General features: G+C 39.7%; 1 protein-coding gene across 3 annotated transcripts in view; it reads left to right on the top strand.

Moving 5' to 3' along the window:
* LOC135214969 (GTP-binding protein 10 homolog) overlaps nt 1-15,224 on the top strand; it is a 66,578-nt gene that overhangs the window by 20,406 nt on the left and 30,948 nt on the right. Inside the window, exons 1-3 of one of the 3 annotated variants that reach the window (XM_064249464.1) lie at nt 3,978-4,114; nt 8,258-8,405; nt 9,568-9,732. In XM_064249464.1, the coding sequence (XP_064105534.1) occupies nt 8,276-8,405; nt 9,568-9,732 (295 nt within the window). In that variant the 5' untranslated portion in view covers nt 3,978-4,114; nt 8,258-8,275. Of the gene's footprint in view, nt 1-3,977; nt 4,115-8,257; nt 8,406-9,567; nt 9,733-15,224 lie in introns of those variants that run through there. The other 2 variants (XM_064249465.1, XM_064249466.1) reach the window with 2 other exon arrangements.

Below are 15,224 nucleotides of genomic sequence, written 5' to 3' on the forward strand. Positions count from 1 at the left end.
AGACTTCCAAAAAGCATTTGACTCAGTTAATAGAAAAAAGCTCATTGAGGTCATGATTAAATTTAAGCTGCATGCCGAGGTAATAAATGCATTTGCAAAGATATATATAAGTGATGTAACAAGCCTATGCCTTAACAAAAAAGAACAAAAAAAGCTAAACGTAACTGATGGAATAAGACAGAGATGCAATGGCTCAACCATATTCTTTCTACTAATAACGTACCTGATAATAGAAAAACTAGAAAATACAACAGCAGGTTTTAGAAATGAAGTTATAAGGATAGTTACATTATTATATGCAGATTATGGATTAATACTAGGACATACACTTGAAGAAATAACAAAAGCAATAAAAACCCTTATGGAAATAGCGAGTGAATGTGACTTAAACATAAACAAGGACAAGAGTAACATACTAATATACGAGTGATATAGTATTGATGATGTGGAAAATATGGAGCACATAGAAGGAATAAAAATAATTAAGCGGATTAAATACCTAGGAGTGACAATCAACAACATGAAAGACTGCCCAAATTAAAGCAAAGCAGATGGCAAATATGGCTAATGCAGTCATCAATTAAAGCTGTAGCAGGGTAAAAATAGGAAAACTGTATTGGAAAGGATTAGCGATGCCATCCTTCATGTATGCCATGGAAGTCATGAAACTTGACAAGAAAAATATAAATGAATTTCAGAAGATAGACAATCAAGTATATAGAACAATTCTGAAAGCGCCAAGTTACACAGCAAGTTGTGTGTTAAGATCTGAAATAGGGGCCTCTTCCTGCCACACAAGAGATATGAAGAATAAACTATTATACCTGAAACATACATTGAAGAGTGGTAGAAATAGGCTCCTTTATGAAATAACCATGGATCAATATATAAAAAAAACCTGGATAATGCAAGTAAAAGAATATAAGAAAGAAATAAACATAAACTTAAGTAAAATTGAAGCAGTTAAAGACAATCAGTTAAGAGAAATAATAAACAACTAGGACAGAAAAGCATGGCAGAAAGAAATGAATGAAAAGTCAACATTAAGAATCTACAGAAAATATAAAGAAACATAAGAGAAGAAACCTGGTATGACAACACTGAAAAAACAATGCTGATCAGTCGGGTCAGACTAGGTACAGTACACTAGGATTAAATGATAGAAATAAGATAAAATGAGAAGATACAAAATGTTTATGCTGTGAGGAACAAAATTAAAATTTAGAACATTTCTTACTTTACTGTCCAGTATACAATGAGATTAGAAATAGATATAGTTTTGTGCAGCAACCATATAAAGAAAATGAAGAGGAATTAGTTGCTAATATACTCTTATTGGTAGATCTACTGAGGGAGGAAGTGGAGAATAGGAAAGATTTTATAAAATAAATGTGGTATTTCAGAGAGAAGAAGCTCAAACAAACACAAACAAAGGAGGAATAAAACAAGAAAGGGGGCCGTTTCAAAGATATATGCGGCCTGCTACTACTACTACTATTACTACTACCTATCTTCACTGGGTTGAAGGTTAAAGACAGGAAAGCAAGAAGAAATAGAACCAGTATGGGTCAGAAACCCTAAAGAAAGAAATAAGCAAAGAAGGGTATATAACAAATTAAAAAGGAAAGCCACAGAATAGAGAAAAAACAAGATACTATGAAGAAGCATATCTTAAACAAAAACAAAAGTACAGCTAATAATAAAGAAAGCATATGAAGAATATGAAGAAAAGATTAGAAATGAGATAATGAATGATAAAAACAGACACAGGAAAATCTGGGAATATTTAGACATGCTGAGAGGAAAGACCATCAGAAAAAGAAATGGATAAGAATATTCGATGAAAAATGAGCAAGAGATGAAGGACGAAAACCCTAGGGAAAGAGCTGGTAAAATTCTGGGAAACAATATACCAAAAAGAAGAAACAAAATAGGAGAGATATGGAATGAAAGCAAGAAAGAACAGTACAAACATGACATGGAAGAAATAGTGAAAAGATTAGGACAGCAGATGAAATGCCATATCTTCTTTAAGGGAACATATGTATGGAGTGTATGACCCAACAGAGACGGAGATTAGACCCATGGAAGAAATCAACATAACAGAAGAAGATGTAAAAAATCAACTTGAGAAAATGAAGACAAATAAAGCACCAGGACCAGATGGAATGAAGCCAGTACTGTTCAAATTACTATTACAAAGTAACAACCTTCAAAAGAATTGGCAGAATGTTTAAATAACATACTGAAGGGCAGGAAAACGCAGAAAAGCTGGTTTAAGTAAAAAAAACACACTTACGCCCAAAAAACAAACCCCACAGTCAGAGATCTAAGGCCAATTGCTCTAAACAAAATGCATCATATAAATCTTCATGGGGATCCTGAGAACCAAAATAGACAAACATATTAGAAGAATAGGAAAAATGAATGAACTGCAATCAGGCTTTACCACACAAAGGAGAGGAATCGATAATTTATATATCTTACAATACTGCATACAAGAAACGTACAGAAGAAAGGACCCATTATTTGTAGTATCAATAGATTTCCAAAAAGCATTTGACTCAGTTAATAGGAAAAAGCTCATTGAGGTCATGAGGAAATATAGGCTACATGCAGAAGTAATAAATGCAGTCGCAAAAATATATACAAATGATGTAACAAGCCTATGCCTCAACAATACAGAACAAAAAGAACTAAATGTAACTAATGAAATAAGACAGGGATGCAATGGCTCAACCATATTCTTTCTATTAATAACATATCTGATGATAGAAAAATTAGAAAATACAACAGAAGGTTTTAGAAATGAAGTAATAAGGATAGTGGCACTATTATATGCAGACGACGGATTAATACTAGGGCACACACTAGAAGAAATAACAAAATCAATAAAAACCCTAATGGAAATCGCAAGTGAATGTGGCCTAAACATAAACAAGGACAAGAGTAACATACTAATATACAACGACTGGTACAGTATCGACAATGTGGAGAATATGGAGCACATAGAAGGAATAAAAATAGTTAAGAATATTAAATACCTAGGAGTAACAATCAACAACATGAAAGACTGCTTCAGAGAACAGATAAAAAGGGCCCAAATTAAAGCAAAGCAGATGGCAAATATGGCTAAGCAGTCATCAATAAAAGCTGTAGCAGAGTAAAAATAGGAAAATTGTACTGGAAAGGACTAGCGATGCCTTCATTCATGTATGCGATGGAAGTCATGAAACTTGACAGGAAAACAATAAATGAATTTCAGAAGATAGACAATAAAGTATATAGAGCAATTTTGAAAACGCCAAGTTACACAGCAAGTTGTGCGTTAAGATCTGAAATAGGGGCCTCTTCCTGCCAATCTAAAGATATCAAGAATAAACTATTCTACCTGAAACATACACTGAAGAATGGTGGAAATAGGCTACTATATGAGATAACAATGGATCAGTATGAAAAAAAAAAAAAAACCTGGATAATGCAAGTAAAAGAGTATATGAAAGAACTAAACATAAACTTAAGTAAAATTGAAGCAGTTAAAGACAAACAGTTAAGAGAAATAATAAACAATTGGGACAGAAAAATAGGGCAGAAAGAAATGAATGAAAAGTCAACATTAAGAATCTACAGAAAATATAAAGAAAATATAAGAGAAGAAATCTGGTATGATAACACGGAAAAAACAATGCTGATCAGTAGGGCCAGACTAGGTATACTAGGATTAAATGATAGAAATAGGATAAAAGGAGAAGATACAAAATGTTTATACTGTGAGGAACAAAATGAAAATTTAGAACATTTCTTACTTTACTGTCCAGCATACAATGAAATTAGAAATAGATATAGCTTTATGCAGCAACCATATCAAGAAAATGAAGAGGAATTAGTCGCTAATATACTCTTATTGGTAGATCTACTGAGGGAGGAAGTGGAGAATAGGAAAGATTTTCTTAAAGAAATGTGGTATTTCAGAGAGAAGAAACTCAAGCAAACACAAACAAAGGAGGAATAAAGCAAGAAAGGGAGCCGTTTCAAAGACATATTCCGCCTACTACTACTACTATTACTACTACCTATGATTCTATCTTCACTGGGTATTTAGTTTACATGTCAGGTGAGTTATTGAATATATTATTCTACATTAACCGTATCCGAACATTGTCTTGCCATTAGCTAGTATATAAACTGGTAATTCTATTAACAGACAAAGAGCTACCTACCTATTTCTATTTGATTACTGGAAATGTCATCAGACGACATCGGGTAAACCTACTAGCTAGCTAGATAGTAGCCTACCTCTAGTAGCGTCTACGGGCTGCTCTATGAGCAAGAGCCCGTGCTGGCATAAAGCCAACTTAATTAAGAACAACAACCTAGGTAGTACCCCTGAACCCTCATTGTGCATTTGCTCCATGTACTGAATTTAGGGGGAGTAGTCTGCATATTCGTTGGGCAGGCCTCGTAACCCCTTCTGTCCGGGCCGCCAATCCCGGATAGGTAAATAGCTAGGTAGGGTTGGTGTCAGAAAATGCATCTGACCATAAAAATCCTCGCCAGAACCAATGGAATGAGTCGTAATATTTATGAGAATAGTGCTAGGGCATACTCCGTAAACGACGCACAGACACGTTGCCCTAACTCTGTGACAGGGTGAAGCATCATGCCCGGGTGCAGCTAAAGAAGCGAGCTCTAAATGGGATCAGAATAGGCCAGCTCAATATTGGGTCTATGACAGGAAGAGGAAGAGAGTTGGTGGAGTTGATGAGGATAAAGAGAGTGGATATTTTGTGTGTGCAGGAAACTCGATGGAAGGGTAATAGGCTAAAGCCAAAGAACTGGGGGATGGCTACAAGCTAATCTATAGTGGAGCAAATGAGCAGGGTAGGAATGGCGTTGGTGTAGTGTTGTCAGGAGAAATGAAGAATGCAGTGACGGAAGTGAGTAGAAAGAATGACTGCATTATGAGAGTGAAGATAGGCTATGTTATGGAGGGAAAACAATGAACATCATTAGTGCTTATGATCCACAAGTGGGCTGCACAGAGAAAGAAAAGAGCTGTTTTTGGAATGAAATGAGTAAGGTAATGCAAGAACTGGAAGAGCAGGAAATGAAAAGGATGTAATTGAACGTGTGCATGACATTACATCTTGATGGATGTAATGACCAGGGTGTTAGAGAAGCAGTGCCATGGTGCATATTATATGCGGATTACATTGTGTTGTGTTCAGAGGGGAAGGAGGTGTTGGAGGGGAGGTTGGAGAGGTGGAGAGCAGCACTTGAGGAGAGAGGAATGAGAATAAGCAGATCAAAAACCGAATATATGTTTTCCAGTATTACTGAAGACGGTGGAAGTAGCATAAGATTGGGTGGGGAAGAAATAAAGAAAGTACAGAAGTTCGAGTACTTAGGGTCCATATTAGAGGATAGTGGAAGCATGGACCAAGAGGTGAGACATCGAATTCAGGCAGGATGGAACAACTGGAGGTCTGCATCAGGGGTCCTCTGTGACAAGAAGGCCCCTCTGAAATTGAAGGGAAAGTTTCATATGACGGTGGTCAGACCAGCAATGTTATTTGGAACAGCAAGTATGAGGAAAACAGAGAAGAAGATGGATGCAGCAGAAATGAGAATGTTGAGATGGATGTCGGGAGTAACAAGGGAATATAGGATTAGAAATGAGTATATAAGAGGATCGACAAAGGTAGCTGAAATATCAAAGAAAATACAGGAGGGAAGGCTACGATAGTATGGACATCTGTTACAAAGGGAGGAACGTCATATTGGAAGACATACGATGGAAATGGAAGTGCGGGGTAGAAGGAAGACGGGAGACCAAGAAAGAGATGGCGTGATTGTGTAGGGGAAGATATGGAATTAAAAGGTATAAGAACGAGGCACAGGACAGAAATCGATGGAGATGACTCATTCACAACGGCAACCCCATATAAAAATGGGTTTAAGCTAGGAAGAAAAAGATTTCTGTAAAAACTTGTGAGGGTCAGTGAATGATTACCTATGGGGCATCAATTTAAAAAAAAAAGTCAAATTTGAAGGTAACATCCTTTTTTATTTGTGTATTTATTTATTTATTTTCTTGGGAGGGCGGTGAACCTAGAATAGTATCCTAAACTAATCTTTATCAGATTATCATGTCCTAAACTAACCTAACTTAGAATATCAAGTTTTGACCTACCTATAGTGCATTTACCTTTCTAAGATCTCTGTGGTGTAGCTTGCACAAATATCATATGTTGCCAATTTTCATGTTATGGTAATCATATTAGCTTCATGAAGTCTATTGAAATAGTTTTCCTTTCTTGAAATGTGGTTCTTTGTTTGCCAATTTTCATGTTATGGTAATCATATTAGGTTCATGAAATCTATTGAAATAGTTTTCCTTTCTTGAAATGTTTGCATCAGATATTTTGAATATATCTTATTTTGTATATTCTTTGTTAAAACCCCAGTTTCATTAGGGGACTCAGGATTTTTAAGAGGATTTTAAAGGTCATGGTCAATATCATTAAAGGATACTCGCTCTCGATCACCCACTGTGATAAGTATGGACAGCCCAGCCCAAGTGCCTCCCGTAAACGTCTTCACCCACCACCTGAGGCCAAGGAAATAGTCTATAATTTCCTGAAATACATAATTTTATAATGTTTCGAAGGCTATCCAGAGAACGTCTGAAGCAACAAAAGTGTCAGAAATTACTATTTGTAGACTTAACAAGGAAGCAAGGGAGGTGGGAAATATAGTGGAATCTCCAGTGTTTTCAAAATAGAAGAGACAGGGAGTCCTGCGACTGACTTGGTTGATTTTGATAAAAATGTTATGCAAAGAAGAAATGCGTGGTTGTCTTTTCTAAGGGCATAATAGATCGATTGACTTATGAATTTAGGTCTCAAGTCCAAACACCAGAGCCAACAGGCCATTCAGCGCATCTATAATTATAGAAAGAAAGAATAGCTAAATAGAATCAACTCCCAAGGTCTGAAGCGAATCTTCCAAAGAAGGATTATATCTGCGGGAAGCATTTAATGGGACTTACATACCCGTAAATATGATAACTCTGCCTTTTCTACCTGGCCCCACCAGAGCGATCTTAGAAAATTAAACGCACTATAACCTAACCTAGCATATCATGTACTGACCTAACATAACCCAACCTTTCCTAACCTAATTTAGGGTGCTGTGCCCTTACCTGGGTCATTTTGCTCTCTTAAAGCGAGTCTACCGCAGCCATCTGCACTTGCGCGCCTAAGATACTCCTATCACATGATGTTGTGGGTTTGTATGTTAGGAAAAAGACAAATTATTGTTGAATTTGTCATTTTTTTGTCTCGTTCTGCTCGGCGGGACTAAGTTTCTGTTCAGACATGTGCTTCAGCACTGTTATGATCTAACCAGACAAACCAAACCCTAACCTAATCTAGAATATCTTGTCTGGCCCTAACCTCACCCAACTTAATCTAACCTAACCTGACCTGACTTGAGGAGCCATTCCCTGACCTGGCTAGGGGGGATTTTGCACTCCCCACCTTTATAATGCTGAACGTGGAACACGTGGACTGGCCAAGGCTACCAATTAACAGTAGCAATAGGCCCAAATCATCGTCATTCATCATGTAGTGATAAAGTATACTCTAGAAAGAGAATTGCACGACTTACCTTAATCAAAATTGCTGCTGTCCAACATGAGGGTACCAGCCTCAGCTTCTTTACAGCGATCAGGAGTTCACGTGAATTGGAAGGGCTTGGTCCAGGTCTTATTGTTTTTGGTCAGGAAAGTAAATCAGAGTCGGATGATGTCAGGGATTTAGACATGTTTATTTAAATCCAGAAATGCCCGAAATGGACACGGAGCACATTCTAGGGACAGTTACGCAGAAAAATAGCTTTCGCAAAGTTCTTTAAGCATAGTGTCTCAGTATCATGCTCCCTTTCAGAATGTGTCATTGTGACTGTAATTTTCATTTATATACTCGGGTTGCTCAGACTAACAAAATTAGCCTAAAACTATGTTATAGTCGAAATAATGATTCTGGATGTTGTTGTACGACGAAAAATTGCAACTACAAGGTGTCAAAGCATAAATAATAGTGAGTTTTTCTTAAAGGAAATTAAATTGCTAAACTTAGTTTTTCTGATGTATCAAATTATAGTACTAAATCAGTTTTTCTGATGTATCAAATTACAGTACTGAATCACTTCAATACAATAAACCATCATTTTTTCTTGTTATTTTTTCTTTTAGAGTTGGTATGCTGCCAAAATGAGGAAGTATAGAAAATTCATTGATTCTTTACGCATCCATGTTAGAGGAGGAAGTGGCGGTATGGGGTATCCAAAGTTTGGTGGTGTCGGTGGAAAAGGAGGAGATGTTTATGTGGAAGCAATTGCAGGTATGAATAATTTTCTATAACTTAATGCTGGTATATTTTATTTGATAAGAATTTATGAAAACATTTCAAATTCTTGGTACTTTAATCTGTTTCCCTATTTTTAAGTTGAAACTTATTAATATTTGTTTACTTGTAAAAGCCAAATTCATTTTCTCATGCCATAAGGGTCAGTGGACATGACAACTAATTAAATACAGTAAGTTAGACCTTTTCCCACCAGGGTAAATCCTTCACCTCATCCAACAGCATCGCTGCTTTTTTGGTGTGTGTGTCATAAAGCTATGTCCGTGCTTTCATATTCTTTTGCTTCCCAGTTGGTACAAGACTCGAGCAACACATTTTCGTTACTAATTTTATTGTGTTCTCATGGGGACCAGAAGAGTAGGAAGACCCTGACCTACTTGGATGAGAACTGTGAGATGAGAGGCTGAAGATGAATGGAGATTTGTAGTGAAAGAGCAAAAGAGGTGGTAGATTTCACAGAGGCACTTTGCGTCACATAATATTAAGAGGCAATTATGATTATAAATGGTATTCACTTGATTGATGAAGTTGACTCCGTAACCATATGATGGTCATAATTAACAGTATACTACTTAGATGTTGGCAAGCTTTGAAAATCGTTTAGATATTGCTGGTTAAAGTTGAAGTCTAATTAGGTTACAGATACTATATGTAAACTTTATCAAGGGCTGCCTTAAGATTAATATGGCTAAAGAGCTTAGGAGCAATCACCTGTATGTAAAATAGATTCTTGAAGTAAAATAAAGGAAATAAATCATTGCATGGAACAACACTAAGTCTTAAATAACTGCATTGACTACATAGCCATTAATCTTTTTGTAATCCTGTATTGGGAGTTCATCCAACGTGCAGAAATTTCATCTACAAATGGAGCCCAAAAGCAAAGTGTGATCTAGGTGTAGTGAAAATCTTCTCCCTGTTGTAGAGGAGCTCTTCCAAGTGTCAATCATAATTTCACTGGGATGAAAATTAAGACAGTTTCTTGATTTTTGCCCATGGAACATCAAGTCATGATTACTATATGTTATTTATATTTATTGATTATAAAATTGATTTTAATTTAATATTTTCAGCTTGTATAATTTACTGATTCTGTAGGAAAGACAGAAAATTCACGAAATAAAATTTTGACCAACAGAGCAAACATTGTCAAAAACTTTAAGAGCAGAGCCAGAGAAACGTTGGCTAGGTGGTGTGGGTGGTAACAGTCGAAAAGTACGGATTCTTGGAGAACCTGGTGAAGATAAAATTGTCCCGGTTCCCCTAGGCACAGCAATCATGTTGGACAAATTCAGAACACTGGGTATGTTATCAGTTTATATTGAATTGAATTTTGTGTAAATAATTAGTGCAATACAGTGAAGAGGAGCCTTTTCAGCAATTTTTCCATTGATAGTTCGTAGCCTTTTCGGTCTATCGAAGTATTATGTTTTAACAGTTTACTTGCATTTGTTTACCTCCTATTTATATAGAATTAGGAAGGTGAGGAAGTGGAATTAGATATAAAATATATATAACAAGATTTATAGTCAGTACTATACAAACAATTGCTTAGCAAGTTTCCCAAATCTTGTCTCGTCAATCCGAGTGCTAAATTCCAAATTACGATATTAGTAGTAATTAATTAGTGTCGGTTACACATCTATCTTCATTGTGGTTTTGCTTTTCACTTGACACCATCAGTTTGGGATTTACCTTATAGTATACATCATTCTTTACTTCAAGATGATGGTATTTTGTATTTCATTTGTTTGTTCAAAAGGGTTGATTCATTCAAGGAGAAAATTTTTTTTTTTTTTAAGATTTCTAATTAGGAAATAAAAATTGTTTGTTTCTACTTGATATGCAAATCATCAGTCGTCCTTTATATTAGGAGTTACTTTCAGCGAAGCTGGAAAACGGCCGTTAAACTCTTGAATAAGGTGGTTAGGCAATAACTACTGCCTGGTAGGCGGAAATACCAGCCTGCCCAGATATAAACATTCCAGTTTGTTCATGAAACTTACCTGTCAGATATATATATAGCTGTATTTTCCGAAGTCCGACAGAATTTAAAAAACTTATGACACACGTAGTGGGAGTCAAGTGGTTAGTACCCATTCCTGCCGCTGGGAGGCGGGTATCAGGAACCATTCCCATTTTCTATTCATATTTTTTCTGTCGCCAGTGTTGTAAACAACTGTTTGCAGCACCTCCGTCTCGATTTAGGAAACTTTGGCTACTTGAGTATCCCTATTGGTTTTTTTGGTATCTGACTTTGGATCGGTGGCTAGGCACACGTTATTTGTGGATTTAATTGATTTTGGCTTTGGTTTCTCTTTGAATTAAGATGTCTGGGACTAGTTCCGCTAGCGCCAGGTTTTGCTCTAGAAGTGAATGTAGAGGTAGGCTACTGAAAGCATCAGTAGACCCACATACATTGTGGGAATAAAAATTAGGAAATAAAAATTGTTTGTTTCTACTTGATATGCAAATCATCAGTCGTCCTTTATATTAGGAGTTACTTTCAGCGAAGCTGGAAAACGGCCGTTAAACTCTTGAATAAGGTGGTTAGGCAATAACTACTGCCTGGTAGGCGGAAATACCAGCCTGCCCAGATATAAACATTCCAGTTTGTTCATGAAACTTACCTGTCAGATATATATAGCTGTATTTTCCAAAGTCCGACAGAATTTAAAAAACTTATGACACACGTAGTGGGAGTCAAGTGGTTAGTACCCATTCCCGCCGCTGGGAGGCGGGTATCAGGAACCATTCCCATTTTCTATTCATATTTTTTCTGTCGCCAGTGTTGTAAACAACTGTTTGCAGCACCTCCGTCTCGATTTAGGAAACTTTGGCTACTTGAGTATCCCTATTGGTTTTTTTGGTATCTGACTTTGGATCGGTGGCTAGGCACACGTTATTTGTGGTTTTAATTGATTTTGGCTTTGGTTTCTCTTTGAATTAAGATGTCTGGGACTAGTTCCGCTAGCGCCAGGTTTTAGCTCTAAAGTGAATGTAGAGGTAGGCTACTGAAAGCATCAGTAAGACCCACATACATTGTGGGAATAAAAATTAGGAAATAAAAATTGTTTGTTTCTACTTGATATGCAAATCATCAGTCGTCCTTTATATTAGGAGTTACTTTCAGCGAAGCTGGAAAACGGCCGTTAAACTCTTGAATAAGGTGGTTAGGCAATAACTTACTGCCCTGGTAGGCGGAAATACCAGCCTGCCCAGATATAAAATTCCAGTTTGTTCATGAAACTTACCTGTCAGATATATATAGCTGTATTTTCCGAAGTCCGACAGAATTTAAAAAACTTATGACACACGTAGTGGGAGTCAAGTGGTTAGTACCCATTCCCGCCGCTGGGAGGCGGGTATCAGGAACCATTCCCATTTTCTATTCATATTTTTTCTGTCGCCAGTGTTGTAAACAACTGTTTGCAGCACCTCCGTCTCGATTTAGGAAACTTTGGCTACTTGAGTATCCCTATTGGTTTTTTTTGGTATCTAACTTTGGATCGGTGGCTAGGCACACGTTATTTGTGGATTTAATTGATTTTGGCTTTGGTTTCTCTTTGAATTAAGATGTCTGGGACTAGTTCCGCTAGCGCCAGGTTTTGCTCTAGAAGTGAATGTAGAGGTAGGCTACTGAAAGCATCAGTAGACCCACATACATTGTGGGAATAAAAATTAGGAAATAAAAATTGTTTGTTTCTACTTGATATGCAAATCATCAGTAGTCCTTTATATTAGGAGTTACTTTCAGCGAAGCTGGAAAACGGCCGTTAAACTCTTGAATAAGGTGGTTAGGCAATAACTACTGCCTGGTAGGCGGAAATACCAGCCTGCCCAGATATAAACATTCCAGTTTGTTCATGAAACTTACCTGTCAGATATATATAGCTGTATTTTCCGAAGTCCGACAGAATTTAAAAAACTTATGACACACGTAGTGGGAGTCAAGTGGTTAGTACCCATTCCCGCCGCTGGGAGGCGGGTATCAGGAACCATTCCCATTTTCTATTCATATTTTTTCTGTCGCCAGTGTTGTAAACAACTGTTTGCAGCACCTCCGTCTCGATTTAGGAAACTTTGGCTACTTGAGTATCCCTATTGGTTTTTTTGGTATCTGACTTTGGATCGGTGGCTAGGCACACGTTATTTGTGGATTTAATTGATTTTGGCTTTGGTTTCTCTTTGAATTAAGATGTCTGGGACTAGTTCCGCTAGCGCCAGGTTTTGCTCTAGAAGTGAATGTAGAGGTAGGCTACTGAAAGCATCAGTAGACCCACATACATTGTGTAAAAGTTGCAGGGAGCATGATTGTGTGTATGAGGATCGCTGCAAGGAGTGTGCATGTCTTTCAGATTCTGAGTGGAAGGCGTATGAGACCTATCTTAGAAAGCTTGAGCGTGATAGGTTAAGGAGGTCTTCCTCCAGGAGTGTTTCAGGTAAACAGGAAGTTAATGTTTCTCCTACTAACCCTCCTACTGTAGTTGCTACTCCTAACCCTGTAGTGTTGCCTTCGGGCCCTTAAACAGTGTCTGTAGAGGGCAATGCCCTTTCTCTGATATTGGAATCGATTCGTAATTTAGAATCGAAAGTGCTTGCTTTAGAGAGCAAAAGTGAAGGTGCTAAGTGCAGTGACAGTGCCCCTTGTGTAGTGGAGGGTGCATCAGATCGGCCCCATTTCGCCTCTAGGCCGGGACCTCTGCTGGACTCCCAGGTTTCAGGGAGAGAGCATGTCGAAAGCTGAAGGAGGGTTACGGGGAACCCCCACCGATCTGACGTGCCTTCGGCAGTATCTGTTGATGCTACCCAGACTGCCAAGGAGCGTGCACGTGCACGCCTCCTCAAGGAGTGCTTTTCTTCGTCGGAGGCATCCTCCCCGCGTAAGGGGTGGAGCTCTCAATCAGTGTCACGCCCATTGAAAAGGAGCGTTTGTGATTGGGACACTTCACGTCCAGGTTTTTCGCCTGAGCAACGATCTTCGCCTGACAGCGTCTTCGCAGCTTTCCCACCGCAGAAGAGGAGTAGAGAGTCATCGGACGATGACTTTTGAGCGCCCCAGTCGCTCCAGAGTGCGTGAAGAGGCGGTTCCTGTGAGAAGTAAGTCGTCCCCCTCGCCCCTCGCCTTCTCGCAGGATCAGCCCCTCCCCTGATAAGGAGTCTTCTCCTACCGAGAAGATTCTTCGCTCTCTGCAGCAGCAGCTTGCTGATGTTCTTGCTAAGAGAGAGACGCATCCACGTCGTTGCAGGAAAGACGACAGGCTGCCAGTGAAGAGGTCGAGACAGTCTCCCTCTCCTTCTCCTCGCTCGTCTCTCTCTCCCTATTCGTCTCCCTCTAGAGTTCGTACAGCTCCCCAGCGCCTCTCTAGACTAGAGGACGTGATGAGTTTGTTTCACGCTCTTCTCGTGAAGCGGTATTACCTGCTCGTACGCTTGCTACCTGTCAAGAGCGCGACGTGTGTTTGGACGCTTCGGTGCAAGTGCAGCGTGAACCTGACGCTCGGTCGGACGCCAGGCGAGCGCCAGTGACAACCAGGAGTGCACCTGTGGACGCCAAGCGCGCATCAGTGGACGCCGAGCACACTTTAGTGGAAGTCAAACGCGCGCCAGTGAATGCCAAGCGCGCACCAGCGGACGCCAAGCGCGTGCCAGCGGACGCCAGACGTGCGAGAGTGGACGCTTCTCGCGCGCCAGTAGAAGCCAGGTACACGCCAGTGGACGCCAGGCTCGCGCCAGCTGACGCTCAGGTGGACGCGGATGCAGTAGCTCTTCGCCGTCCACGCATTTTAGAGGATTCGCTCCAAGTTTCTTCGCGTCTTAAAGAGACACGCAGAGTTCCCGTCTCTTCTTTGCCGGCTCAAATGGTCATTGGACATCATAAGGAAAGGTTATCAAATCCCGTTCCTAAAGTCACCCCTGCTGTCTTCGACACCCAGGGATATGTCACCTTCTTATCGAGAGGAGAAGCAACAAGTGCTTTACGATCTGCTCGATCAGATGATCGTAAAACAAGCGGTGGAACAGGTCTTCGACCTGGATTCTCCGGGTTTTTACAACCGACTGTTCCTGGTGCCGAAGCAGTCGGGAGGGTGGCGACCGGTACTAGATGTCAGCAGCCTAAACCTCTTTGTCATCAAGCAGAGGTTCAAGATAGAGATGCATCAGTCAGTGCTTGGAGCTTTAAGACCGGGGGATTGGATGGTGTCACTAGATCTCCAGGACGCGTACTTTCACGTCCCCATCCATCCCCAGTCAAGGAAGTACCTGCGGTTTGTCCTGAAGGGGAAGGTACGTATTCCAATTCAGGGCACTCTGCTTCGGTCTAAGCACGGCTCCGATGGTGTTCACCATCCTTATGAAGAACGTTGCGAGGTGGCTTCATCTTGCGAAGATCAGGATCTCTCTCTACCTGGACGACTGGCTCATTCGAGCCTTCTTGGAAGACCGGTGTCTGAAGGACCTTCACACGACCTTGTCGTTAACGAAGTCCCTGGGGCTTCTGGTAAACCTCGAAAAGTCACATCTGACCCCTTCTCAGTCCTTAGTCTATCTGGGGATTCAGATGGACTCAGTGGCTTTTCAGGCTTTTCCGTCCCATGGGCGACAACTACAATGCCTAAGCAAAGTGTCAACCTTTCTGGGGAAAGAAGCATGCTCGGTGAGGGAATGGATGAGTCTGCTGGGGACCATTTCCTCACTGGAGAAGTTTGTTTCCCTAGGGAGGTTGCACCTCAGACCACTTCAGTTCTTTCTGTCGAACAACTGGAAGCGCGAGAACGACCTAGAAGCGATCTT

This window comes from Macrobrachium nipponense, chromosome 46 (genome assembly GCF_015104395.2).
Source record: "Macrobrachium nipponense isolate FS-2020 chromosome 46, ASM1510439v2, whole genome shotgun sequence".
NCBI lineage: Eukaryota > Metazoa > Arthropoda > Malacostraca > Decapoda > Palaemonidae > Macrobrachium > Macrobrachium nipponense.